The sequence below is a fragment of the Perognathus longimembris genome, chromosome 23 (assembly GCF_023159225.1).
Source record: "Perognathus longimembris pacificus isolate PPM17 chromosome 23, ASM2315922v1, whole genome shotgun sequence".
NCBI lineage: Eukaryota > Metazoa > Chordata > Mammalia > Rodentia > Heteromyidae > Perognathus > Perognathus longimembris.
This window is the reverse complement of record NC_063183.1, coordinates 19,133,838-19,161,621: the sequence shown is the minus strand read 5'-3', so window position 1 is coordinate 19,161,621 and position 27,784 is coordinate 19,133,838. Positions and strand designations below refer to the sequence as shown.

Below are 27,784 nucleotides of genomic sequence, written 5' to 3'. Positions count from 1 at the left end.
CAGGCTCCTCAGTGTCATTTTCTTCCTTTTCCAGACTGGGGCTTGCCATTGGAGGAGGCCAGAAAGAAAGGCTCTTCTTTTTTTGAGTGAGGAACAATGCAGAGCTCATTGGCACACATTTTTTTTTTTTCCAGGAGAATAGGGGGTGCCAGCCATGTTGTGCCTGCCTCTTTGGTTAGCCTGTACTAAGTTGTGGAGGATTAATGTCTGGGACAATCAACCCTGATGTTTTGTGTCAGATCTTTAAGGAAGAAGCCTGCAAATGGCGGGTTCTACACTTAAACCATCATATCAAATTAAAAAAAAATAGAAATGGAACATTTATGTCATGATTTTTTTGTTTATTGGCTTAAAAATATCACTAAAACCCTGTGCAGAGCTAAGACGGGGAGTCAAGGACCAAGTGTTTTTTTTTTGTTTGTTTTGTTTTTTTTTAAATGGGGACTTCCTGGTCAACAATAATTACACCACAAAAAAAGCCACCCAATTTGCTTACCCAGACAAGCTGTGGAAATAAACCCAACTTTCCTTTTATAATTTAACTGATGAAAGAAGATGACTTGCTCTTTGTATTAGAAATTTGCCAAAGGGAGAAATAATAAGGGATAAATTAAAAAATCATTTAGGTATTGGAGGTTCTTAATGAGAGAAGGAAGAAATCCTATCCTTTATATGTTTCGTAGAGTGCCCACATTATATTTAGGTAGTGTTTTTGTTTTAAAGAAAATCTTGTAGGACATTAAAGAAAAGTTTTCTCTAAAAAGATTAGAAATAAAATACATTCTAAGAGGAAACTCGTATATATAATACACCATACACACTAGCCAACCAACCATTTTCCCTAGGGTATTATTGAATAGGAACTTTAACCTTTGATTTTGGTAAAGGTTTTTCAGCGACAGTGAGCCTCCTTCTCTCATCTGTTTTACTGAGTTTTGTCACATAGGTGTTAAGCTTTTGATAGAAGAGAACAGATTATATTTTTTCATTAGTAGAACTATCTTTAGGCTTACTGGAGGTGCTGTCTTTGGACTATATCTGTCCTAGGTCTCTGAGTGAAGCCTTAGTTAAACTAAATCCAAAGCCTTTTGTTCTTGGGCTGTTGGCATTTACATTTGAGTACTGTCAGGTGATAGTAAAGACAGAAGCCTCAGATTAAATTTGCCCTGATTAGATACAGTAGTTTCAGAGATGGGCCCTTTCAACTAGGACTCTTTCCAGTCTTCTGATGATGACTTTTATCTTTCAAAGATCATTGCAATTCCTTCCCCCACTTCTTCCCCCCAGTTTCTTGGTAGGAAATAATTCCTTGCAATAAGTCTAGATAGCTGGACAGATTACCACTTTTTTGTATGAGGATATGGTAGAAGCATAATTTTGGCTCCTGGTTGTAATTACATTGCAATTAGCATATAGCAACTAAATGACTGGAACAGGATAATTTGTTGAGGGGTTTACTGATTGCTCTGTCATGGAGAAGTGCCACTCCTTATTATATGACTCCCAACACTACTGCCTGAGCATGGAGAATAGAAACAGGAATATTTGTTCTCCAGAAGAGTTCCCACTCTGCCTCCCCTCCCTAGTTCTTCTCTGCCAGGTACTTTAGTACTTCTGCCTCTTTGACCTGATCCAAAGGCAGCTAAATAATTGTTATTCCCATTGTGGGAAATTATCATGGAAGGAAGTATTGCCAAGCAGGCAGCCTTCTGTTGTGTGGCAAGTTTTCTTTTCAGCAGCTTAATTTCCACTTCTGTTTGATTTTCAAAAATCAGTTTCATTTTAAAAACAAGAGAATGACAAAAATACTGCACAAAATGCAAAGTCGGTATATTAAATATGTCTTTACATTACCTCTCCGATAAAAGTTGGTTTTGACAGGCAAAAATGAGGATGGGTGATGCTGATTGGTAGGTTTTGGGTCCACTAAGTGTCAGTGAAGGACTCTTTACTAGAGAACAGGTAATTCACCAAAGCACCTGCCTGGTAAGGCATGTGGAATAGGCAGCAGCTGTGCAGCTGAAGAGGGATTATTGAGCAGGTGGTTAAAGAATCATATGCCACACTGACAAGGAAATACTTGGTCCTCTGCGGTTTAGGTTCAGTTCATATGTGTGAAATTGCGCTTTGTTTCACATTTCTTAATAATGTTGATATGTTAGTGAAATGATAATGGAATAAAGGAAAGAGATCCTCTGTTTTAGATTACTGAGTATCATTCCCTCTCTAGACATGGTCCTCCATAGCCCTTTTGTATTTCTGGGAGTTCTGGCTTTGTACCCTATGAATGGGAAGGAAATAGTGGTAATTCGGTGTTTCTAGATCTTGTTTAGTAGAAAGGAATGGGAAGCAGAAAATTCTTTGCATTCAGTGTGGTGAAACAGCTTCAGTCCGCTGCATGGATACCCAAGCTGATTTTATGCAAAGGATGAATTTTTATGTTCTACCCTGACGTGCCTTACTGAAGAAATTTGCATGTGTTTTTATTTTATGAATGTAATTCTCTACATGAAGTCTGCATCTTTCACTTGTTTTTTTGATCAGTGTTTAGTTTTCCCAGCATCGATGTAACTTGTCCCTCAAATTTTAGCACCACTAGTTAGAACTAAATCATTACCAGAGGGCCAAATGATGTCAAGGAAATACTTCTACTAAACATTTATTTGTGTGTGGGGAGGGGGGGGTACACACATGCACACGTCTACGCGTGTCTATTCTGGAGTTTGGTGTCTCTGAGCTACTTTTGCTCTACCAATGGTGCTCTATCACTCGAGCCAGAGCTCCACTACTTACTTTTTTTGGCGGGGTTAGGGGAAGAGTAGTTAATTGGAGATAAGAGTCTTACAGACTTTATTGCCCTGGTTGACTTCAAATCATGATCATCAGATCTCAGCCTCCTGAGTAGCTACAATTACAGGTGTGAGCCACTGGTGCCTGACCTAATTATTTATCTTAAAAAAAAAAAAAAGAGCTGGTAGTTCAGGCCTGGAATCCTATTTACTCGGGAGGCTGAGAGCTAAGGATCACAATTAGAAGCCAGCCTGGGCAGGAAAGCAGGTGACACTCATCTCCAATTAAGCACCTTCAGCCAAAAGCAGAGTGGTGGCTCGAGAGGTAGAGCACTAGCCTGAGTAAAAAAGCTCAGGGACAGCATGCAGGCCCTGAGTTTAAGCCCCAGGACTGGTTTAAAAAAAAGGTCCTATAACTTGAAAGAATGCTATTTTAAGGCTTGCTGAAAATTCTCAGATTTTTCTTAAGATTATCATCTTCTGTTAAGATATTTCTTCCTCGTGTTCATACCACATTAGTAGGCAGTTGAAGTTTTTTTTCTTTTTCGTCTACATTGGGTTTTGAACTCAGGCTTGCTTGCTAGGCAGGTGCTTGAGCCACAACCCCACCTCACTGTGCTTTTTAAAATTAATTCATTTTTTTTCCAGTCCTGGGGTTTGAATTCAGGGCCTGGGCACTGTCGTTGAGCTCTTTTTTGCTCAATACTAGCACTCTACCACTTGAGCCACAGCACTACTTCAGGCTTTTTCTGTGTACGTGGTACCAAGGAATTGAACCCAGGGCTTCATGCATGCTAGGCAAGCACTCTACCACTAGGCCAAACTCCTGGCCCCAATTTTTAATTATTTTTGAGGGATGAAGGCTTGAGGTTTTGCTTGGGCTATCCTAAATGATGGGCATGTGTCACCATAGCCAGTTTATTGGCTGAGAAAGAGTCATGATCTCTGCCCCCTAAGTAGCTAAGATTACAGGTATGAACCACCTTGCCCAGTCTTTTTTGACAAAGTCTTACTATGTAGTTTCAAGCTGGCCTCAAAATTATGGTCCACGTTTTGGTGGCATGTACCACCACATTTGATCCTAAGCTTAAATTTATGAGCAAGTACCTTTGTATTTGTCTTTTGACTTTACTTGTGCCCTCTAATTTTCTGTATTAGGCCATTGGCAAGGTAACTCACTCTCTTTCCCCATCCCTCCATCCCTCCTCTCCCACTCCCCACCCCCCAAACCTATAGTGGACTAATTGAATTTTCAGGAAGACTAGTTGTTTGAAGAGAAAGTTACCTTAATTGTTTTGAAGTTTAGCTTCAGACAGAGTTGAGGGAGAGACAAGCTGACTCTGAGGCTAGAACCCTTGGACACTGCATAGACAAAGATATTTGTAAAGAGCTGCTTAAGTCTAGCTTGCAATCTGACTTCAAATGATAACCTACTAATAGTTCTTTCGTATTCACTTTTAAGAAGGAATAGAGACTTCATGATTTTATTCATATAAAGCTATCAAAGTTTTTTTTTTTCCTAACTGTCCACAACCATCATTCTTTCCTAGCATTCTCAATAGTTTGCTTTCTTGTGCTTCTCCTCCTCCCCATCTCTCGTCTTAGTTCTTTGCTTTGAAGACTTCTCTAGCAGCATGGAAACACTCTTTAATTATTGTAGCTATTATAGTCACAGTCCATATCTTCCACTTCCCTCCCTTTCACCCCTTTCTGTCTTCCTTTCCCCCCTCCCCTTGCTCTAGCAGCAGGAGTTGAACTACAGTCGCATGAACACAGTCAGATCTATGAATGAGCTTTATATCTTGTCAAGGCAGAACTCCAGATCCAGCAGGGCTGATTTTTCATGGTTCTCTTGCTGTTTGTTCTTGGATCAGAGTCCCAGAAATAAGAGATGGCAAATACCTATTAGGTCGTATGTAGCCCATCATTCAGGGGCAAAGCTAGGAAGTTTCTCTTGTCTGTGGGAATTTCTCCTACTTTCCCTTGCACATGAGAGCTCTCTGATGTCAGGCAAGCTTTGAAACTACCTTCATTTTCTTCTTTTTTTTTTTTTTTTTAACTGTGCTCTGGGGTTCTTAATTAATGTCTGCCCAACTTCCTTCTTGGATTTTTATTCTTATTTCATTTTCAGAATTACTTGGCTTTCAGCAATATCTCTACCCCTTCAGCATCATTTCTTTCTTAATTGTTGGTATTACATTTGTAAGTTCTTATATAGCCAGTTATCTAGTCAGAAATACTACTTTTCATATACTTAACACCTTAACTGTTTATTGTGATCTCTCCTTAAGGAGGCACATTTGATGCACACAAAGGAGATAAATTTCAGCAGGTGATAATTTATAAAATGCCTCAAAGACATGTGCCAGATTGTATTTTTTCCCCCCTTGTCGGTCATGGGGCTTGAACTCAGAACCTGGGTGCTGTCCCTGGGTTCTTTTGCTCAAGGATAGCCCTCTACCACTTTGAGCCACAGTTCCACTTCCAGTTTTCTGGTGGTTAAAAACTGGAGTTAAGAGTCTTACCGGCTGCACATGGGTGGCTCATGCCTATTATCCTAGCTACTTGGGAGGCTAAGATCTGAGGATCACTGTTGAAAGCCAGCCCAAGCAGAAAATTCCCCAAGAGACTCTTATCTCTAATTAACCACTTAAAAACTAGAAGTGGCACTGTGGCTCAAGTGGTAAGAGCACTACCCTTGAGCACAAAGAGGCTCAAGGTCAGAGGCCCAGGCCCTGAGTTCAAGCCCTACAACTGACCTCCCCCCCCAAAAAGTCCCACAGATTTTCCTGATCAGGCTGGCTTTGAACCATGATCCTCAGATCTCAGCCTCCCAAGTAGCTAGGATTGCAGATGTGAGCCACCAGTGTCTGGCCGGTTGTAGTTTTTAAAATATAGTTTTATTGTTATTATTAAGGTGTTAAGGTGTTCAGAGGAGTTACCACTTCTTAAGTATGGTATTGAGTATATTTATTTATTTTAAATCAGTCTTGGGGCTTGAACTCTAGGCCTGGGCACTGTACCTGAGCTCGTCAGCTCAAAGCTAAGGCTAAGTGGTGCCACAGCACCACTTCTGTTTTTTTTTTTTTTTTTTTTTCTGGTGGTTAATTGGAGATAAGAGTCTCATGAACTTTACTCGGCTGGCTTTGAACTTCAGTCCTCACCTCCTGAGTAGCTAGGATAATAGGCATGAGCCACCAGCACCCAGATGAGTACATTTCTTTTCTTTTTTGCCAATCCTGGGGCATGGACTCAGGGCCTGAGCACTGTCCCTGGCTTTTTTTGCTCAAGGCTAGCACTCTACCACTTGAGCCACAGCACCACTTCTGACCTTTTCTATATATGTGGTGCTAAGGAATCGAACCCAGAGCTTCATGTATACAAGGCAGGCATTCTACCACTAGGTCATATTCCCAGCCCCTACATTGCTTTTTTTGGACAATGTCACCCTTCTTTCTCTTTCCCCCAGTTTTCTCCTCCCATCCCTGCCCACAAGTTATATAGGTCTTTTTCCACATCCTGTATACTGAATAGCATGATTGCATTTGTTCCCAGGTTGTACTCTCACAAAAACCCAAATGTTATATAATTGCATCACCAATTGTACCACATTATAAACAAATATTGCTTCTTTCTGTTGAGTTTGGGAGTAGAGTGTGGGGGGGAGGAATCCTGGAGCATGAACTCAGAGCCTACATTCTGTCCCTGAGCTTTTGTGCTCAAGGCTAGTGTTCTACCACTTGAGCCACATGTCTACTTGTTGATTTTTGCGGGTTAATTAGATAGGTATAAGAATCTCATAGATTTTCTTGCCTGGGCTGACTCTGAACTGCATCTCAGCCTCTTGAGTAGCTAGGGTAACCGAGTTAAGGGCTTCACCTTAGCTTTTTATTCTTTTTACCAATATTTGGGCTTGAACTCAGGGCCTCAAGATCTCACTTGACTTTTTCTGCTCACAGCTGGTTTTCTACCACTGGAGCCAGCTCTTTGCTTATTAATTGGAGATAAGAGTCTCAAGCAATTTGGCCTGAACTAGATTGGAACCTTAATCTTCAAATTCTCAGATCTCGGTCTCCTGAGTAGCTAAGATTTTAAACCTGAGCTACTAGGAGTACCCTGCGTGGTGGTATTTGTCCTAACATTTTGTTCTCTTCCTTGAGATGAGTTTTATTTGTTTATAAAACCCAGGACATTGTGCATGCTAAGCAAGTGCTATACCACTGAACTACAACCTCAGCCTGGGAAACTTTTTGTTTGTGTAGCTTAGTTATAATTGAGATATTGTCTGAACTAACACTTGTGTAACTTTTCAAAGCATAGAGAGAAAACAGAATTGGGAGTCTTAACATCCAGGTTCTGGTCATTGCTATGCATCTAGTGTGACCTCGTGCAAATCACTTCTCTGTTTTTACTTTTCTCATGTAGATAATGAATACATTGGACATCTTTATTTCTCTGAGGTGTGACTTTGACTTGTTACGATATTTTGGAAAGTTGTACATATCTGGACGAATGTACCACATATTAAGAACTAACTTTGGTCCAAATGCGCGTGTGTCATGCCTGTAATCCTAGCTACTCAGGAGGCTGAGTTCAGGATCATGGTTGGAAGACAACCTGGGCAGGAAAGTTTGTGCAACTCTGATTGCCAGTTGAGCTGTGGCTCAAGTGGAAGAGCTCCAGACTTGCGTAAGGAAGCTCGGGGACAGCACACAGGCCCCTGAGTTCAAGCCCCAGGACTGACACCAAAACAAGTAACTTCATTCAGAGGTCTAATAATTTCTTATATCCAAATATTATTGAGCTTAAATTGCAGAGGCTGGCCGGATATTTTTCCATTTTCAGCCAGTCAGTAAAATCCCTACTTTGAATTAACTTGTTGATGCAAACAATGTTTTGTTTGGAAAATGAATATATGGATTATTTTGCTTTTGGTCCTGTGGCTCAAACCCAGTGTCTTATGCATGCTGAAGAAGTGCTTTACATACTAGCTATATATCTCTAGCCCTTAAGCATTTGTTTTTGTTTCTGTTTATGGGAGGGAGGATGCACGCACACATGCATACACATGTGCACCAATACTGAGGCTTGAACTCAGGGGCTGGAGTTCCAGTCTAGAATTCATGCTTTAGACTGCTACTCTACCATTTGAGCAACACCTCCACTTCTGGAGGTAAGAATCTTCTCTCTTTTATCTGTCCTGCCTGGGCTGGCTTCGAACCTCCATCCTTAGAACTCATCCTCTTAAGTATCTAGCACTACAGGCATGAATTATCAGTGTCCAGCTCTTTTATGTTTTTTTAAATTTATTTTGGTGGCAATGGGGTTTGAACTCAGGTACTTGAGCTTGTTAGGCTTGAAACCCTTACCTGGCCCCATCCACAGTTTTAAGGGAGTGAAATTACTAAGTAACCAAGTTGTCAGTTTTCTACATTAGGATTTTTAGTAGTGTTCCCCAATTAACTCTTAGGTTTGGAGCTTCCAATCCAGTTTTTATATTTTATTTTTGGTTAGTAGGGCTTGAACTCAGAGCCTTTTACTGAGGCTTGGCTCTTTGCACAAGGCTGGTATGCTACCATTTGAACCACACTTCCCACTTCCATCGAGGACTAGTTTGACCAGGCTGGCTTCATACCTCCATCCTCAGATCTCAGCTTCCTGAATAACTAGGACTGTAGGTATGAGCCATTGGTCTCTGATGTATTCTACTTTAATTTTTCAATTTGCTGGTCCTAAGACCTGGGTGCTATCCCTGAGCTGCTTTTGCTCAAGGCTACCACTTGAGCCACAGTGTCACTTCTGGCTTCTTCTGAAGTAGTTTATTAGAGATAAGAGTCTCATTGACTTTTCTGCCCTGGCTGGCTTTTCAAATCATGATTCTCAGATCTCAGTCTCTAGAGTAGCTAGCATTACATATGTGAGCCACCAGCGTCTGGCTCTACTTAATTTTTTTTTCTTTGTTGGTCATGGGGCTTGAACTCTGGGCCTGAACACTGTCCCTGACCCCTTCAGCTCAAGGCTAGTGCTCCACTACTTTGAGTCACAGTACCACTTCCTGTTTTCTGGTGGTTAATTGGAGATAACAGTCTTACAGACTTTACTGCCTAGGCTGGCTTTGAACTGTGATCCTCAAATCTCAGCTTCCCGAGTAGCTAAGATTACAGGCATGAGCCACCAGTGCCAGGCTAATTTATTATTATCATTATTATTATTGATTGTAGGGCTTGAACTCAGGGCCTGGGTGCTGTCCCTAAGCTGTTTTGCTTAAGATTAGCACTCTACCATTTTGAGCCACAGCACCCCACTTCTGGTTTTCTGGTGGTTAATTGGGGATAAGTCTCACAGAATTCACTAGCTGGGCTAGCTTTGAACTTCAGTCCTCAGATTTCAGCCTCCTGAGTAGCTAGGATTACAGGCATGAGCCACTAGTGCCTGTCTTTTTTTTTTTTTTTTTTTGCCAGGCCTGAGTCCAGGACTCTGCCTGAGCACTGTCCCTGGCATCTTTTTGCTCAAGGCTAGCACTCTACCACTTGAGCCACAGCACCACTTCCAGCCTTTTCTGTTTATGTGGTGTTGAGGAATGGAACCCAGGGCTTCATGCATGTTAGGCAAGCACTGTACTGCTAAGCCACATTCCCAGCCTGTGCCTGTCTTTAATATACCTTTTTTTTTTTTTTTTTTGCTGGTCCTGGGGCTTTGACTCTGGCCATGGGCATTGTCCTGGAGCTTCTTTTGCTCAAGGCTAGCACTCAACTACTTGAGCTACTGGACCACTTCCAGCCTTTTCTAAGTAGTTTATTGTAGATAAGAGCCTCATGAACTTTGCTGCCCAGGCTGGCTTTGAACTGGGATCCTCAGATCTCAGCCTCCTGAATATCTAGGATTACAGAGCTGAGTCACCGTGCCTGGCTTTTAATGTACCTTTGAATATTGAAAATATCATTCATTGTTTTTGTTTGTTTATTGCAATTATTAGGGGTTAAATTTAGTGCCCCACAGTTGCTAGGCAGGAACTCTACCACTCAGGCCTTACTTCTAGCCCCGTTTTGTGTTAAGTAGTTTCAAGTCAGGTCTGGCTGTGTGATTTTCTTACTTGTGCTTCTCTGGATTGCTCAGTAGCAGGCATGTGCCACCGTGTTCAGCCATTGTTTGAAATGGTCTCCATTTATGTGTGAGCTAGCTTCAAACCTCAATCTCATGATTTTCACCTCCAAAAGTAGCTACCATTACAGTGTTGAGCTTCTGTACTCATTCACTGTTTTGTTGTTGTTGTTGTTTTGCCATTCCTGGGGCTTGAACTCAGGGCCTGCACACTGTCCCTGACTTCTTTTTGCTCAAGGTTAGCACTCTGCCACTTGAGCCACTTCAGGCTTTTTCTGTATAAGTGGAATCGAACCCAGGGCTTCATGTATATGAGGCAAGCACTTTACCACAGGGCCATATTCCCAGCCCCAATTCACTGTTTTTAAATTTGCATTTATAGCATCCACTGATTTGGAATAGGAAAATCTGGAGGATGGAACTGTCATTTGTTTGGGCTTCTAAGAAATCCTCAGAATGCTTTTCTTTCCCAGCTATCTGTCGCATATTACTAATTTTCAGGTAATCTATACTTTATTTGGGAATATTCATCTTGAATATCAGATTTTATAGAGATTTAGTTTGGAAATATTCTTTTGTTGTTGTTGTTGGTAGATAAGTTATAAAGAAAGAGTATCTATCATGTGAAGCATGGGGGACTGGATTAGCAAGTGGCCAGAGTAAGCCACACAGTTTGAAGTCCAGATTGACACTGTAGGGCACATTGTGTATTAGTAATCTAATTTGTGCTTGTGCCTGGGTTTTTTTTTTTTTCTTCTTGTTTTTGTGCCAGTCTTGGGGCTTGAACTCAGGGCCTGGGTACTGTCCCTAAGCTTCTTCTTTTTTTTTTTTTTTTGGCCAGTCCTGGGCCTTGGACTCAGGGCCTGAGCACTGTCCCTGGCTTCCTTTTGCTCAAGGCTAGCACTCTGCCACCTGAGCCACAGTGCCACTTCTGGCCGTTTTCTGTATATGTGGTGCTGGGGAATCGAACCCAGGGCCTCATGTATACGAGGCAAGCTCTCTTGCCACTAGGCCATGTCCCCAGCCCAACCTAAGCTTCTTTTGATCAAAGCTAGCACTTTACCACTTGAGCCATAGCTTGACTTCTGGCTTTTTAGTGGAGATAAGTTTAGTGAAGATGAGTCTTAACAGACTTTTCTGCCCAGGCTGGCTTTGAACCATGATCATCAGATCTCAGGCTGCCTATCATGTTTTTAGAGTATAGTTCAGTACTTGCAAGACATACAGGAAAGGAAGGAGTTTTTTTTTTTTTCTATTTGATATCTTTTCATGTGTACTGTTCTAGTAATTTCGGAAACTTCCTACCGTTTTTCCTCTAAGTGATACTACTCTTGCTCAAAACTTTTGACTTCCCCACTTGTTTTTTCTTCCTTGCCATTTCATCTAATCATTCATTAAATTAGCTGTCTTGCCACTTACCTGCCTTTTTCAACTGCCATAGTTCAAGCCTTTGTACTCTATAGTATTTTAATTATGCTCTTTATTTCACACTACATGCTGCTGCTATCATTTTTATTTATTCATCTACCTGATATTTATTGTGTACTTCATGTTCTGTGCCAGATATGATCTTTGTTGTATTGGGACCTAGAGTCTAATGGAATCAACTAATGAATGTATGATTTCAAACTAAAGTGCTCTGAAAGAAAAACAATTGTCTCTAGATGAGATGAGTATGTAGCAAAGAAACCCATCATAGACTTTAAAATATATATATTATATTCATGTTTACACACACACACACACACACACACACACACACACGAGAGGAGGTCTGGTACCAAAGCTTGAACTGAGAATCTTATGCTCTTGCTCAGTTTTCTTAGTCTTGCTGGTGTTCTACTACTTGAGCCAGACCTCCAGTCTTATTGATTGATCTTTGTTGATTGATTGGAGATGCAGATTTTTTTGCACAAGCTGACTTTGAACTGTGATCCCCCAGGTCTTGAGTAGCTAGGATAAGGGGACTGAACCACCAGCGCTCTACTAAAGTAGTGAACATTTCATTTCTTGCTAGAAAACCATTAATGTTTCCTGTGGCCTACAGAAGCCAGTTCAAAATTCTGTATGTCTTGCTCAAACCTGGCATGTTTAATATATTTTTCTTACTGTATCTTTTTGTTGGTCATGGAGCTTGAATTCTGGGCCTGGCTGCTCTTCAGCTCAAGGCTAGCACTCTACCACTTGAGCCACAGTGTCACTTCGGTTTTCTGGTGGTTAATTGGAGATAAAGCCTCAAGGACTTTCCTGCCCAGGCTGGCTTTGAACCACAATCCTCAGATCTCAGCCTCCTGAGTAGCTAGGATTACAGGCTTCAGCTACCAGCACCCAGCTGATTCATAGTTTTATCCCATACTAAATAAACTAGGAACAAAATAGACTATAAAAGCCTTAACAAATCCTTTAGATTGGAGGACAAACTTTGTTACCTTTACTACTTGTAAAGATACTGTGATCATACATCCTAACTTGGAGGAGAGATAGGGATGGTGCAAGGCAAGTAGGAGCTAGGTAAGTCATCACAGAAACGAGTCTGGCTAGAGGAAGAGGGACATTATTGGGCCCTCTGATTGTGGTTGACTTCTGGAAAGTCTTTTTCGCTTTTTCTTTTTTTCTTTGCCAGTCCTAGGGCTTGAACTCAGGGCCTGAGCACTGTCCTTGGCTTCTTTTTGCTCAAGGCTATCTCTCTACCTCTTGAGCCACAGTGCCACTTCTGGCTTTTTCTGTTTATGTGGTACTGAGGAATTGAACCCAGGTCTTCATGCATGCTAGACAAGCACTCTACCACTATGCCACATTCCCAGTCCCACTTCTGGCTTTTTCTATTTATGTGGTACTAAGGAATCAAATCTAGGGCTTCATGCATGCTAAGGCAAGCACTCTACCACTAAGCCACATTCTCAGCCTCCCCACCCCCCCTTTTTTTTGATTGGATGTGAGGCTTAAACTCAGGGCGTGTGTGTGTGTGTGTGTGTGTGTGTGTGTGTGTGTGTGTGTGTGTGCCTGCACTAGTGCGCATGCTCAGGCTAATACTCATTATCTCATTATATTTGAGCCATAACTCCACTTCCGGTTTTCTGGTGGTTCATTTGAGATTGGAGCCTTATGAATTTTCCTGCCTGGTCTGGCTTTGAGCTGTGATCCTATGAGTAGCTAGGATTACAGGCATGGGCTACCAGTACCTGGCTAGCTTTTCTTATTTACTTCTGTCATCCTATAAATATTTATTGGAATATCTGTTATGTGTGAGACTCTGTTCTGTTTCAGATGTATTGCTGAATAGAATAGACAAAACTAAAACCAACAGCAACCAAAAAAGCCCCTCAGTCTCATGACTTTACATTTTAGAAGGAGTAGATAGAAATAAGCAATAACTGTAATATTAAGAAGTTGATAAATGATGCAAGGGGAAAGAGCAGGGTAAGAGGACATTAAATGTGTGGAGGAGAGTAAGTATAGGAGATTGGAAGGGTTACAGCTTTCAATTAGATTGGTTGGTACCAGTGTGATCCTGGGCAGTTAGGCACTCCCCCTGGAGTTTGTGGATGCTTTTCTGCCTAGCAGAGAGAAAGAGGCAGTGTCTGCAGTTGTTCCCAGTACAGCTGACACTGAGGGGAAATAGCTCCTCATTGTGTTCTTTTCTCCTGGCTACTCCTCTAGCTGGCATTCCTGGAAGTTAATCAGGGTGAAAATTGCAGTCAGTCATGTCTGGAAGCTTCCCGAGTAGCTGGGACTATGGGCACATGATCCTGCAGTGCAATCTCCATATTGCTATAAATAATAATTACAATATTCTCCTCTTGCCTTCTCCTTATTGAATTATCTTAAGTACATGTTATAACTTTTGATTAGATCAATATTTATCATTTATTATATTGACTAAATATTCTTTCTTAGCCACTTGATATACCACTATATTTTGGGGGTAAGAGTACTTCTCTCCCTCAAAAAAATTTTTTTTGGTCAGTCATGGGGCTTGAACCCATGGTCTGGGTGCTATCCCTGAGCTTTTTCTGCTCAAGTATAGTCCTTTACCACTTTAAGCTACAGCTCCATCACTGATGTTCTAGTGGTTAATTAGAGATATGAGTCTCATGGATTTCCCTGCTTGGGCTGGCTTTGAACTGTGATCCTTAGATCTCAGCCTCCTGAGTAACTATGAATTCAGGCATTGAGCCACCAGTGACCAGCTTCTCCCCCAGAATTTAATATTATTACTTAACTCACTTTTTTTGACTAAGATATATTTATTGAGATGTAACCCCCCCTTCTCTTCTAGGCTAAGAAGTGCTGCTTCCAAAGAGTTGGTTATACTTAGAGCAGCTGTTTTGTGGACTAACCCTATTCTGGAAATCCTTGTGTATGGGTGAGAATGAAAGCAAAGATAGTACACTGGAGCAGTTACTTTTTACAAAATGTGTCTAACTTTCCCCTAGACTTCATTATATTTTACTGTTTTGAGACTGTCTTAACCTGTCTCTAGGTTGGCTTGGAACTCACTGTAGCCTGAGCTGACATCTAACTGATCTTTCTGCTAGTAGGGTATGTGCTACTCCTTCCATCCTTGTCTTTGTGTGTGTTTTTGTTGCTGAGGATCAAAAGCTAGGGCTTCATGCCTCATCAGTGCTAGGCAAGCACTCTACCACTGAGCTGTAGTATCCAGCCTTCCCTTAGACTCTTTTTGTAGGTGTGTGCCAGTCTTGGGGCTTGAACTCGGCCTGGGTACTATCCCTGAGCTTTTGTGCTCAAGGCTAGTGTTCTACCACATGAATCACAGCTCCATTTTTTGGCTTTTTGATGGTTAATTAGAGATAAGAGTCTCAGGGACTTTCTTGCTCAGGCTGGTTTCAAACTGTAATCCTCAGATCTTAGTCTCCTGACTTCACAGATGTGAACCACTGGTGTCCAGCCTCCTTAGACTCTTAATGAATTCTGTATTCTTTCTCCTTTGGAGAAGAATACAGTTATTCCAGTATATTGACAGGTAATTAAGAGAGTTTATTAGTAGTGACAAATCAAGCTGAAGGAAGAGTGGGGAGGAAAAATCCGGGTTAGGTACTACTATTTGGTTAAAAAAAACTGCTCAGTTACTCATTTATTAACTGAAATATTATTGAAGGCAGATTGTCAGATTGTGAAGGAAACACTGTTCTTCAATGGTGAGGAGATTGAAGGCCCTACACTCAGAGTGCTTGCTGTCCAGTTGAGAAAACATGTTAATCACATAGTCACATATGTTGTGGAAGGAAAATAACGCAGGTTATGCTGAGGGTCTATCAGATGAAAGCCATGAAAAATGTAGCCATGTGAAAAATGTAGAGGTAGTGGACTACAGAATGTGGAAAAGTAGGCAAGAGTTAGGTATACTATTTTTGGAGGTGGGGGTTTGGTTGTTTCTTTTGTTTATTTATTTATTTTTTGCCAGTCCTGGGCCTTGAACTCAGGGCCTGAGCACTGTCCCTGGCTTCTTTTTGCTCAAGGCTAGCACTCTGCCATTTGAGCCACAGTATCACTTCTGGCCGTTTTCTATATATGTGGTGCTGAGGAATCGAACCCAGGGCTTTATGTATATGAGGCAAGCACTCTTGCCACTAGGCCATATTCCCAGCTCTGGTTGTTTCTTTTGAGACAGAGGCTTACTGTGTAGCACAGGCTAGCCTAGAACTTTCAGTCCTTTTGCCTCCTGTATGTACTACTAAACTAGGCAGGGTTAGTTAAGTATCTTTAAGGGCGCATATGAATTGCACTCTTTTTATGGCTAGTGTAGATATAGTCATTTGTTAAGAATTTTCTTAGCTTTACTGGGGCTGGGAATATGGCTTAGTGGTAGAGTACTCGCCTTGTATGCATGGAGCCCTGGGTTAGATTCCTCAAAACCACATAAGCAGAAAATGGCCAGAAGTGGCACTGTGGCTCAAGTGATAGAGTGCTAGCCTTGAGCAAAAAAGAAAAAGGGAAGCAGGGGCAGTGCTCAGGCCCTGAGTCCAAGCCCGAGGACTGGCAAAAAAAAAAACAAAAACAGAATTTTCTTAGCTTTACTACTATAGTAGTCCTTGTGTAAAATACCTGAAAGGGGAGATGCAGTCTAGAATATGAAAAGATAATTCCTTGCGTTTTCTGAAAAATGCTGAGTTTTTCCTTTACCTCAACCGGTAGACCATATTTTAGAGTTGAGAAGTTGAGATACAGAAAAGCTTTGGCAGAACAGACAGGTTTCTTAGATTCATCTGTTGATTCTTAGCTATCACCACTATTTACAGGGGGAGTTACTGATGTTTGAATTTGGGGACTTGTGCTTGCTAGGTGCTTTGCTACCTAAACTAAATCCCCAGCCTTCCCCTATTCATATTTTTCCCTGAGAATCTGTGTCTTTTTAACATTTAGAAAAACTTTACAAAATTTACCTTTGGTGATAATAATTAAGTTATAAAGGGCCAGGTAACCTTCCAATTAGAAGAGGAAGAGGTATAGCTGTTGTTTTTTTAAAGTTAATTATTTTAGAAAAGTGTTGCCTTCTGCTTCTCAGCCCACTTACACACCTATCTTAGTAGGTTTTGTGGAGGGATCAGTTTCACCAACTAAGTCCCTGTAGAGTTGGGACTGAATTATTTACTGATTCAGTATGCTGTTTAGCTAGAACAGAGCAGTATTGATAAACACCAAGGATCTAAACCTAAGCCCTGTTGAGTAGCTTTGTACTAGTGGAAATAGTTGTTTTTGTGAAATGAAACAGGTCAAGTCTCATAATCTTTGCCTGAAAGTAGCAGCTTTTAAAGCCCATACAATTATTCATGAGCTGCTGCATATGAGAATGTGGAGACAGAGATGCTACAATGTTACTCCTGTGTCCTTATGTGACATATGTATGGTCAGATGAACCATGCTGAATTGGACTTGTTCTCAAATTGTCAGTTATTCTATTCCTTATCTAATCTCATTGGCAATATAGGCAGAGAGCTATGGTACTTGAAGAGATGACACAGTTCTTTTGTTACTATAATTAATGTAATGAATTAAGGGAGAGGCCCAAAGGGAAGTTGATTGTTTCTTGTTAGAGCCCTAGGTGGAAACTCAATTGATTAGTGAGCTGCCAGGAAGTGTGGCAGGTTGAGAGGGAGATGCCTGTTCTTCCAGCTGGCTAAGCTCAGAGTCACTGAGGATGGTTTACATGTTGTACTACCTTCACCTGAGGCTACTGAAGTATGAAGAGATTTCAGGGCAGCATCTGGAATTCAGAGATGATACAGTGTGGAATTTTGGTGTGTCACATTGGTTTATTTGCAGTACTTCTAGGGCATCAAACCCTTGTTGAATTTGACATAATTTAGATTTGAAGGCCTGTCCTGTCAGGGGTCTGCAGCCTCCGCAGATTGGAAGAATTGATAAGGAGGAGATAGTCCAGGTGTTATGCTTGCCTGGTATGCATGAACCTCTGGGTTGATTCCGCAATACCCCACTAAATAGAAAAGGTTGGAGTGGCACTGTGGCTCAAAGTGGTAGAGTGCTAGGTTTGAGCAAAAGAAGCTCAGGGACATTGCCCAGGCCCTGAGTTCAAAACCCAGGACTGGCAAAAACAAAACAAAAAACTCCTTAGCCTTGAGAATGGCTTTTTTGTTGTATTTATTCATTCATTTATTCATTCATTTGCAGTACTGGGGTGGGGGTGTTGAGCCTGGGGCCTTATGCAGCTAGACAAATATTTTGTCACTTAGTTGTACCTCTAGCCCAGCCCTGGGAGATTTTTGAAGCAAGATGGAATCTCTCTGTCAATCACTATAGAAGAAGGTTTTATGAACCATATCTGAATAGGAATGAATAGTCTAAGCGGAAAGGCTATATCATTGAGTTCAGAGAAAGAATTGCCATTTCCCTTCCTAACTCAGATGGCTGTCAGTATAATCTGGACTTCTTTTTTTTTTTTTTTTTCTTTTGTTAATTAGGTCTGATGCTGGAGCTTGAACCTCAGGGTCTAGGTTTTGTCCTTGAGCTTTTATGCTCTAGGGTAGTGCTCTTATCACTTGAGCCACTGTTCCACTTCTGACTTTCTGCTGGTTAATTGGAGATAAGAGTCTCTTGAGGGGCTGGGGATATAGCCTAGTGGCAAGAGTGCCTGCCTCGGATACACGAGGCCCTAGGTTCGATTCCCCAGCACCACATATACAGAAAACGGCCAGAAGCGGCGCTGTGGCTCAAGTGGCAGGCAGAGTGCTAGCCTTGAGCGGGAAGAAGCCAGGGACAGTGCTCAGGCCCTGAGTCCAAGGCCCAGGACTGGCCAAAAAAAAAAAAAAAAGAGTCTCTTGAACTTTCCTGACCAGTTAGTTGGCTTGGAACTGTGATCCTCAGATCTCAGCCTCCTTAGTAACTAGGATTACAGGTGTGAGCCACTGGTGCTTTGCTTTATTTTTCTTTATACTTGTAAAAAGTACAACTGTTAGACAGCCCTCTTTAAGTTCAGGTACCACAATATATAACACAGTTTGGCTTATTTTCTGTTTTTTTGTATCTTTAAAATATGCTTAAAACATTGCAGATTCTCCCTCTGTTGTAATGAGAAAATTAAATTTTAATAAAGAAACTTGATTAATGTATGGAAATTTGAATCCAGAAATTAGATCTCTTAATTCTGATTCAATATTATCTTTACCATGTAAACTTTCCTAGAATTGGGTGTCGTCCACCCCACCCCCCCTTTCAGCTTGTGGCCTTTGGAAGGGAATGTCCACCTAAACAGTCCTAACATCCATGTTTTATGTGTATGACCTGAGTTTTGCAAGCAGATTATATATATGTATATATATATATATACATATATATATACATGCACATACATATGCACATAATTGTCTCTTGCTTAAGCCGAAGCCATTTAAGATTTACCAAAAAACATGCAAGAAGAGAAGACAGATAATTTATGGTTCATCAGTGTTGTATACCATATTTGTTGCTTAGGCTAGATTGTCTTTGTCTTTGGTAGTTACCAATTAAAGGAATTCTCTCTTTGAAACCTAGGATGGATATACATCCTAGTTTCATTGTTGTGCTTGAACATAAGTAGGGCCTTATGCCTGTTTTTGCCCTTTGGGCAGGGGCAAGGCAGAAAACTCCTTATTTTCACTTAGCTTTCTAGAAGAGAGGCATTTGTGAGATACTTTAAAAGGGACATTAGTAATCTGAGATGTGTAATTTATTAATGTATCACTCTGTGGGCCTGGTAGTCCAGGAAGTGAATTTGGGTTCCACATAGTTAACTTGGATCTGAACTTTAGTTGTGGTGCTTTTGAACATTAATGCTTTGGGTGAGTACAGAGTATGGAGCACAGTTGTTATGACTGTCGAGGTCCAGAGAGGAGTGCCTTGATGATGAAGTGCAGGAGCAGAGCACCAGAAGGACCCACATTATAGTGGACAAATGATTCTAGAGTCTGGAGAATGGCAGTTTTATGTAGAGAAGAGGCATACAATTAAGCAGAAAGGAAAAATGAAAAGGGAGAAAATGATTCTTTAAAGGAGTGCATTCAAACTATAATTGCCTTGTAACAGTCTCTGTAATATTGGTTGTGCTGATTCTGCACCTCCCCAGTTTATGGAAGCAAGAGATCACTGCTTTTCATTTCCAGCTAGTGTGTTAGTTATCTTACCCCTTGAGGTTGAACATCTCTACAATGACCTGTCAGAGTTGATTGCTGTAGGGAACAGAGAGGAAGTGGTTTGGCTACCATAGCCAGGCTGATTAAAGAACCCTGGGAAATTTTACAGTTTATCCCACCAAAGTTATAGACTGTTTAGTTTGGAAATAGAGACTTTTGCCGAGTCATGTGGTTAAAAAAATAGGACAAGAGCTCTCTAAAAGAACATCACCATTAAATACTTTTTTTTTTTTTTTTTTGGCATCTTGGCCATTCAGATATTTGAAGTAGTTTTCTAGTAGAGAAAGAACTTCTTGATAGGTACATCAGTAATAGGATGCTAGATCTGAAAAGATTGTAGGCATGTCCAGACAAATCCTACAGTACATAGGGAAATCTTATGCATTTTTATGTATTTGTTTATTTATTTGTTTTTGCCAGTCTTGGGGCTTGAACTCAGGGCCTGAGCACTACCCCTGGCTTTTTTTTTCTCAAGGCTAGCACTCTGCCACTTGAGCCACAGCACCACTTCCAACTTTTTCTATATATGTGATGCTGAGGAATCGAACCAGGGCTTCATGTATAGGAGGTGAGCACTTTACCACTAGGCCATATTCCCAGCCCCCAACTCCCTTTTTAGAAAAAGCACAATTGTATGTGTGTTGTGTTGGAAATAAGACTCTCAAAGACTATCCTGCCCAGGCTGGCTTTGAACTGTGATCCTCAGATTTCATCCTCCTGAGTAGCTATTAGGGTGATAGGCACTCAGCAACATGAAGTGATTTTAATAGCTTAATGACATACTGATGATAGTACAGATCTGGAGGATACTTAAGAATAGTGTGGATTGTGCACTAGACCTAGACATCATTTTAGAGATTACAGAGATGATAAATTATGATTTGGGGAAGAACTTTAATAATCCTATGTAGTAGAGATTCAATTTAACATTCCCTTCTCAGAAATGCTTTAAGCGCCTCAAAGAATTATTTTCCATACTATGTTCCACTGTCTGATTCATGTTTTATTTGTTGTATTACCAGCATCTACTTTAATTTGTGGCAAATAGTACGTAATGAATTTTAAAAATTCAAATGGCCTCTTTGTGGGGGTTGAGTAGGGGTAACTGGGGCTTGAACTCATAGCCTGGGTACTCCCTTAGCTTTTTTGCTCAAGGCTAGCTAGTACTCTACCACTTGAGGCACAGCTCCAGTTCTGGCATTCTGGTAGTTAATTTGAGGAAAGAGTCTCATGTTCTTTCCTGCCTGGGCTGGCTTCGAAATGTGTTCCTCTGATTTCAGCCTCTATGACTCTCTAGGATTGCAAGTATGAACACCCCTCCCCCCTTTAAATGGTCTCTCTTGGAATACAGATGTTCTTGGCTTCTAATCGAGAATTCCAAACAATTCATTGTAGACTTAAGAATCTTGACCTCCTTCTGACTCTTCAGGAATTATATTTTCTTATTTTTGTGGCTAATGCTTTGTTTTTCTTTCTCACCAGTACTGGGACTTGAAGCAGGGCTTTGAACACTCACTTGGCTTTTTTATTTTTTTATTTTTTATTTTTTGTCAGGCTTGAACTCAGGGCCTGGGCACTTTTGACTGATGCTGTGTCCCTTGAGTCACTTCTGGCTTTTTACTGGTTAACTAGAGATAAGAATCTTGCCCATTTGTCAGCCTGGGCTGTCTTCAACTCTCCATTCTCAGATCTCAGCCTCCTGATTCAAGGCATGAGCCATCCAAAGTTTTAGGTGTTTTTATTTTTTTGCATAGTTCCTATATCTCCTCCCCCCCCCCCTTTTTTTTTTTTTGCTCATCCTGTAAGGAAGATCTAGGTAGATTTTACTCTTTTTTTTTTTTGCCAGTCCTGGGGCTTGGACTAAGGGCCAGCCCTGTCCCTGGCTGCTTTTTGCTCTACGCTTGAGCCACAGCGCCACTTCGAGCTTTTTCTGTCTATGTGGTGCTGAGGAATCACCAGGGCTTCGTGCATGCTAGGCAAGCACTCTACCACATTCCCAGCCCCCCAAGTAGATAATAAAGTTTGCTAATAAAAGGTAGTTGTTTGTTCCATTGGCAGTAAAGTTTGTCTTGGGTTATGGATGTCTTTTATTCTCACATCTAAACTAAGGTGCAAATTAATATGCATACCTTCCTCTTTTACATCCCAATTGTTAGCAAGGTATTCATCTCTTTGCTTCTACTCTCCTTGCCCCTGCTCTCTGGTTTGTTGACACTATTCTGAGATAGTAGGTAAAAAAGCAAAATTTGTCTTGTCTGTTGTATCTGTAGCAATCTGTAGCTACTTTGCCAGATACATTCTGCCACCACTGGTTTGTTCTTTCAATTCAATTATATTACAAAAGCTTATTTTCTAAATGAGTATAGAAAGATAATATAAGTAAAACCAGAACTCTGGCTTTATCTTGGATGCTATATATTGACTGTCAGGTTTCCTCCCCTCCCTGCCTCCCTCCTTTCTCTCTCTCTCTCTTTCTCTTTCTCTATCTCTTTCTCTCTCTCTCTCTCTCTCTTTCTCTCCCTCTCTCCCTCTCTCCCCCTCTCTCTCTCTTTCTTTTGTCAGTTGTGGGGCTTGAACTCTGGGCCTGGGCATTGTCCCTGAGCTCTTCTGCTCTAGGCTAGCATTCTACCACTTGAGCCACAGCTTCACTTCTGGTTTTCTGATGGTTAACTGGAGATCAGAGTCTCACGGACTTTCTGCCCTGGCTGGCTTTGAACCATGATCCTCAGATCTCAGCCTCTTGAGTAGCTAGGATTATAGGTGTGAACCACCAGTGCTGGCTGGGCTGGCCTGCCTGCCTTCCTTGCTAGTCCTAGTGCTTAAGCTATGGGCCTGGGCCCTCTCCTTGTGCTCAGTCTCTGAGTTGCTTTTGCTCAAGGCTACCAGTCTGCCACTAGAGCCACTGTGCCATTTTGGCTTTTTCTGGGATTAAGTGGAGATAAGAGTCTCTGGGTCTTTCCTGCCCAGGCTTCCTTCAAGCATCAATCTTCAGGTCTCAGCCTCCTGGGAAGCTAGGATTATAGGCGTGAGCCACTCGTACCCAGCTGTCAGGTTTTCTAGGCAGTATGTTTCCTAAGCCTTATGAGTCAGGGGCCAGGCCCTATTGATACTCCCTTGCCTCCTTTTTAAGCCAGTCTCTGTTCCATGTGATGTGGAGCCCTTGTGTTTGTACAGTGCCATCAATTTTATTTATATAAAAAAGTGGAGAATTATCCTACAATTTGGTGGTAGGTTTTTGTAGTGTTCTGTTTTTGGTTTTGGGGTTTTTTTTTTGGTCGTCGGAATTGAACTCTTTGGCCTGGACGCTGTCCCTGAGCTCTTCAGTTTAAGGCTAGTGCTCTACTGTGAGCCACTTCCGGGTTTTCTGGCGGTTACTTGGAGATAAGAGTCTCACTGACTTTCCTGCCCTGGCTGGCTTTGAATTGCAATCCTCTGATCTCAGCCTTCTGAGTAGCTAGGATTATAGACATGAGCCACCAGCGCCCAGCTGTTTTGCTTTTTTTGGTTTTCTTTTTTGCTCGTCCTGACACTTGAACTCAGGGCCTGCACTCTACCACTTGAGCCACAGTACCACTTCTGGCCTTTTCTGTTTAGGAGGAATCGAACTCAGGGCTTCATGCATGCTAGTTAAGCACTCTGCCACTGAGCCATATTCCTAGCCGTGTCCTGTTTCTTGGTAGGGTAAACTCTTATTTTCTGTATCATAAGTTGTAGTGGAAAGTAAAAAAAGGCTATGTTGAAACCTGCCTTTTTGGACATTATTTGTAGTCTGGAGTTTGATAAGTCAAGTAGGTGTAACATCTCTGGCCTTAAGAGATAGGTTGAGTCCTTTCTGAGAATTTCAGCCATTGTACCTGTCCTAAAATGGATTTTCACCAGTTTTTCTTGCTTTTCTCTTTAACTTAATCATAAGGTTTTTTTCTCCTCGATATAAGAATACCAGATTTTATACTGTTTTTAATAGGGGAATGTTCTATTTGTACAGAGTCTCTGCTAATTCCAGAAGCAAGGAGAAAGGAGTTGTGAGTAAAGTTGCACTATAGTTTGAGTCTGCCATATGCCAGGGTCTCTACTGACTGAACCAGGATAGTGATAATAGAAATCAAGTCTTTCAGGATGGGGAAACTAACTTTCAAGGACTTCTAGTTAAGATTCACCACCAAAATCTCTGGGCAGTTGGAACCATTGTACCCTCCCCTGGGGAGATGGAGTGGGAATTAATTTTTCCCTGGATCCAATGTTACTGTGTTAAAATTACAGTTGAACCTGTTTGTCTTGTCCACTGTGAGATGATAGCCACGCAGGAAGAGTCTGTTTTTGTGTGGGAGTTTATTTCAGGCTGTCTCCTTGCCTGTATTGTTTCCTTTAACAGCTTTTTAAATTTTCTTTTTCCAGCAATGATGTTGTCCGCTGGGCATGTACTGACCAAGGTGGCAGGTCTGAGAACATAGCTGAAGCTGAAAATAGGAAAGCTGGGGGCAAGGAAGAGCCTTGAATCTTGAGGTGGGACGTTGACTCTAAGATGTCCTTGAGCAGTGGAGCCTCCGGAGGGAAAGGAGTGGATGCAAACCCGGTTGAGACATACGACAGTGGGGATGAATGGGACATTGGAGTAGGGAATCTCATCATTGACCTGGACGCCGATCTGGAAAAGGACCAGCAGAAACTGGAAATGTCAGGCTCAAAGGAGGTGGGGATACCGGCTCCCAATGCTGTGGCCACACTACCAGACAACATCAAGTTTGTGACCCCAGTGCCAGGTCCTCAAGGGAAGGAAGGCAAATCAAAATCCAAAAGGAATAAGAGTGGCAAAGACACTAGCAAACCCACTCCAGGGACTTCCTTGTTCACTCCAAGTGAGGGGACAGCTAGCAAGAAAGAGGTGCAGGGACGCTCAGGAGATGGTGCCAATGCAGGAGGCCTGGTTGCTACTATTGCTCCCAAGGGTGCAGAGAAGGCGGCTAAGACATCCCGCAGTGTAGCCGGCTCCAAAAAGGAAAAAGAGAACAGCTCTTCTAAGAGCAAGAAGGAGAGAAGCGAAGGCGTGGGGACTTGTTCAGAAAAGGATTCTGGGGTCCTCCAGCCAGTTTCTTTGGGAGGACGGGGTGGTCAGTATGATGCAAGTGCAGGGGTGGACACAGGAGCTGTGGAGCCTCTTGGGAGTATAGCTATTGAGCCTGGAGCAGCGCTCAATCCTTTGGGAGCTAAACCGGAGCAAGAGGAAGGGGAGAATGAGTGTCGCCCGCTAAAGAAAGTCAAGTCTGAAAAGGTAAGAGGTGGCCAGATCTGGCTGCCCACTGCCAGTCAGAACTGCCCTGGACGAACTGCCAAATGCTGCGCGTACTGTGGGAGGCTCATTACTTTGTGGGTAATGACCAGTTATAAGGTCGGAGCAGCTGGTAATGATAATGTAGTTTTGTTCCGAATTAGGGGATTCCCTACAGACTCATTTGCAGCAAGCCTGGACATTTTGGCATAGGATATCCCTTGTTGGGGGGCAACTACTTGGTAGAATGAATGTTCTTCTACCTTGTTATTGACCTACCTTAGACACTTATTGCTAGAGGCTGGCAGCAAATCTTTACATGCTTTCCAGCCTGGCTGACATCTTGTCATCAGAATTATAAGAGATGATAAGTTTAATAGGCTTTTATTGGTACATGTATAAGTTGAGTGTTATTCTTAATGGGATAAATGGTACTGCTGGGTCTCTAGCAGAATAAAGGGTTAATTTTCATAGCATATTTATCAAGTGTTTACTGGTGGCTACCAAAGAGCAAAAGGGTTTCAGAGCTGGTAAACAAGGGATAGGGGGTACTAACTATACTGTGAAATACTCAGGTCATAGTTTCTTTTGTGACTATGAAAGTTTGGCCTAGAAAGATTCTTTGGTCCATGAAAGTGTAGCTGTTTGTCAGCTATCTCCTGCAACTGTTGGAAATCAAAGTCTCCTGGTGGTTTTATAGCTGCCAAATAATGTAATGATACCCTGTCTTCTGCTTCACTAGGAAGGGTTGGTTCCTGTAGCTCCAGGAAAGGTTAGGACCAAGTCCCTCCTCTGGGAAGATAATCTCCATTGATGTCTCAGAAAATGGAACTCACAGGGCTTTAGCAGAGTAGGTGTGAGTCTAGGGTCAGCTCAGGTTGCCTTAAATTCAACAGCTTATGATTTCCTCCAAAGTAGCTGGCCCTGTGATGAACTGTTTAGTGGCTCTTGATTTTTCTGCTCTGCTCACCCAGTGCGTTTAGCTGATCTTAGCAGATGTAGTCAGAATAAATTGATTTCTCTGTAATTACATCAGCTGCAGCAGGGAATACTTATTTCCATATGTAAGTGTTAATAAATAAAGGCTGGATATGTATGTTTGGGTGGTGGTACCCTCTCAATGCCTGGATTTTAGCGGTAGATCATGCTTTCCTTCCTGTAGGTATTTTGGTCTTTGCCTCTGGCACATCTGTAGCTTTTAGCAACATCTGGGTATCTCTGGTAACAGGGCTATGAATTTCTTCCACTAATAACACAATGGCTCATTCCCCTTCACCAGTGGCAGCTGCCAGAGAGGCTGTCTGTGTTTCCGTGGCAGATGCTGTAGTCCACCTCAGTAGAGTCAGGTTCCAGCTGGTTACTGGCATGGTTCATTCTGTGCTGGCTGTGATTTGCCATTTTCTCTGGGGTGCAGATGGATAATACTCTTTTTAAGAGGCCTAGGAGTACCAGGAGTTCTTGCTTCTGTTCCAGATTCATTAGATTGTTCCCTACATCTGGCTTCTGGAAACTTTTGCCATATATTCATGTTCATAATCATTGTTGTTCTTGTGCTAAAAAGCGCATCAGAAGGTAGTCTTCATTTTCTTTTCTCTTTATACTACTTAGGTTGTAATCTTCTAAGCCCAGTTGTTGTCTGTGGGTGAAAGGATTAGCTTTAGCTTAGCTTCATATTGGATTTAAGTCTAAATGTCCATGATTATCTCAAACAGAGAAGCAAATGGAATCTATTTTCTCTCACATAGGTGCAGAGACTGGTTGGGTAGCTGCCCTTCAGATTATGAGTGGGCTGAAAGATGCAGAACATTTAGCTAAGAATACACCTTAGTGCTAGGAAGTTTTGCCTCTTAATCATGTAGCTTTGCTTTAAGTTTTACCTGCTGGAAAGACAGAGCTATAGGTTTTAGCTACTGGAAAGACAGAAAATGAAGCAATGAAAGGAGAAATAAAAGGGAGAAAGACAAAATATCCTGCAAGTGCTTTGAGAAGCAGAAATGTTCCTGTGCAGTTAGATGTTACTATAAGCAAGAGCCTGATTTTTTAAAATTCTTTCCCTGTACTCAAATCCTTTTGGACACACTGATTCAAGGGTGCATTACCATATTGTCTTATATTTAAGTAAATGTTTAGAAGTTGCTAGGAGATGAAGATACTGTGCAGGGAAAAAGCATTTGTGGAATGGAAGGAGAGCAAGAGGTAAGATGAAAGAAAGGAAAGGACTGGGGGGATGTAGCTCAATGGTAGGATTCTTCCCGCCCCCCCCCCCCCTTCGGTTGTGGGTTTGAACTCCAAGCCTGGGCTCTGTCCCTGAGCTCTTCAGCTCAAGGCTAGTGGTCTAAGTGGTAGGATTCTTGCTTCACATGTATGAGACAGGCCTTCAGTTCAATTCCTAGCAAATGGAAAAAAAGGGAAAAGGAGACTTGCAGTGGAGCAGTAGCTTTTGAGAAACAAGGGCTCCCCTAGAGTCCCAGAGTGCTGGACATAGTGGGGTCTTAGTGTTAATGATTAGTATTATAGTTTTATAAGCAAAGTCTTTGAAAACCTTAAAATTTTTCTCTGAAATGTAGGCTTGCCTGTGGCCTAACTGGTTTGGAATGTTCCTTTGTAAAGACAACCCACAGAACCAGAACAGCAAAACAGATGTTTTGATGCAATTTGGAATTGTATACTCTAAACTAGGAACTGTCATTAAGAGAAGAACCTCATAAAATTTGTGTCTTAAGAAGAGTGTCCCCAACCCTCCCTCCCTTGCAAATAGGGAAGAAGTCTTGTTAGAAGTTGAGTACTAGCTAATGAGGGAAATTTGAATATGCAAATTACACATCTCAGGAGCCTTTTCTTTCATCACAGTAAGCATCTCAGACTGTGGCTGAGGAAATTTTCTGTGGAGCTGAGGATGTGGATTTCTCTTCATGGAATCCACTTTAATTCCACCACACTTCTCTGGCAGGGCTCACTTTGCTGTTTCTGGGTTCTAAGGA

At 41.8% G+C, this 27,784-nt stretch overlaps 1 protein-coding gene across 3 annotated transcripts in view; it reads left to right on the top strand.

Moving 5' to 3' along the window:
* Znf609 (zinc finger protein 609) overlaps window positions 1–27,784 on the top strand; it is a 131,835-nt gene that overhangs the window by 1,459 nt on the left and 102,592 nt on the right. For 2 of the 3 annotated variants that reach the window (XM_048332833.1, XM_048332834.1), the window contains exon 2: window positions 23,933–24,806. The exons of the other annotated variant lie outside the window; for it this stretch is intronic. In XM_048332833.1, coding sequence (XP_048188790.1) covers window positions 24,060–24,806 — 747 coding nt within the window. In that variant the 5' untranslated portion in view covers window positions 23,933–24,059. The remainder of the gene's footprint in view (window positions 1–23,932; window positions 24,807–27,784) is intronic. 3 annotated transcript variants of the gene reach the window in all.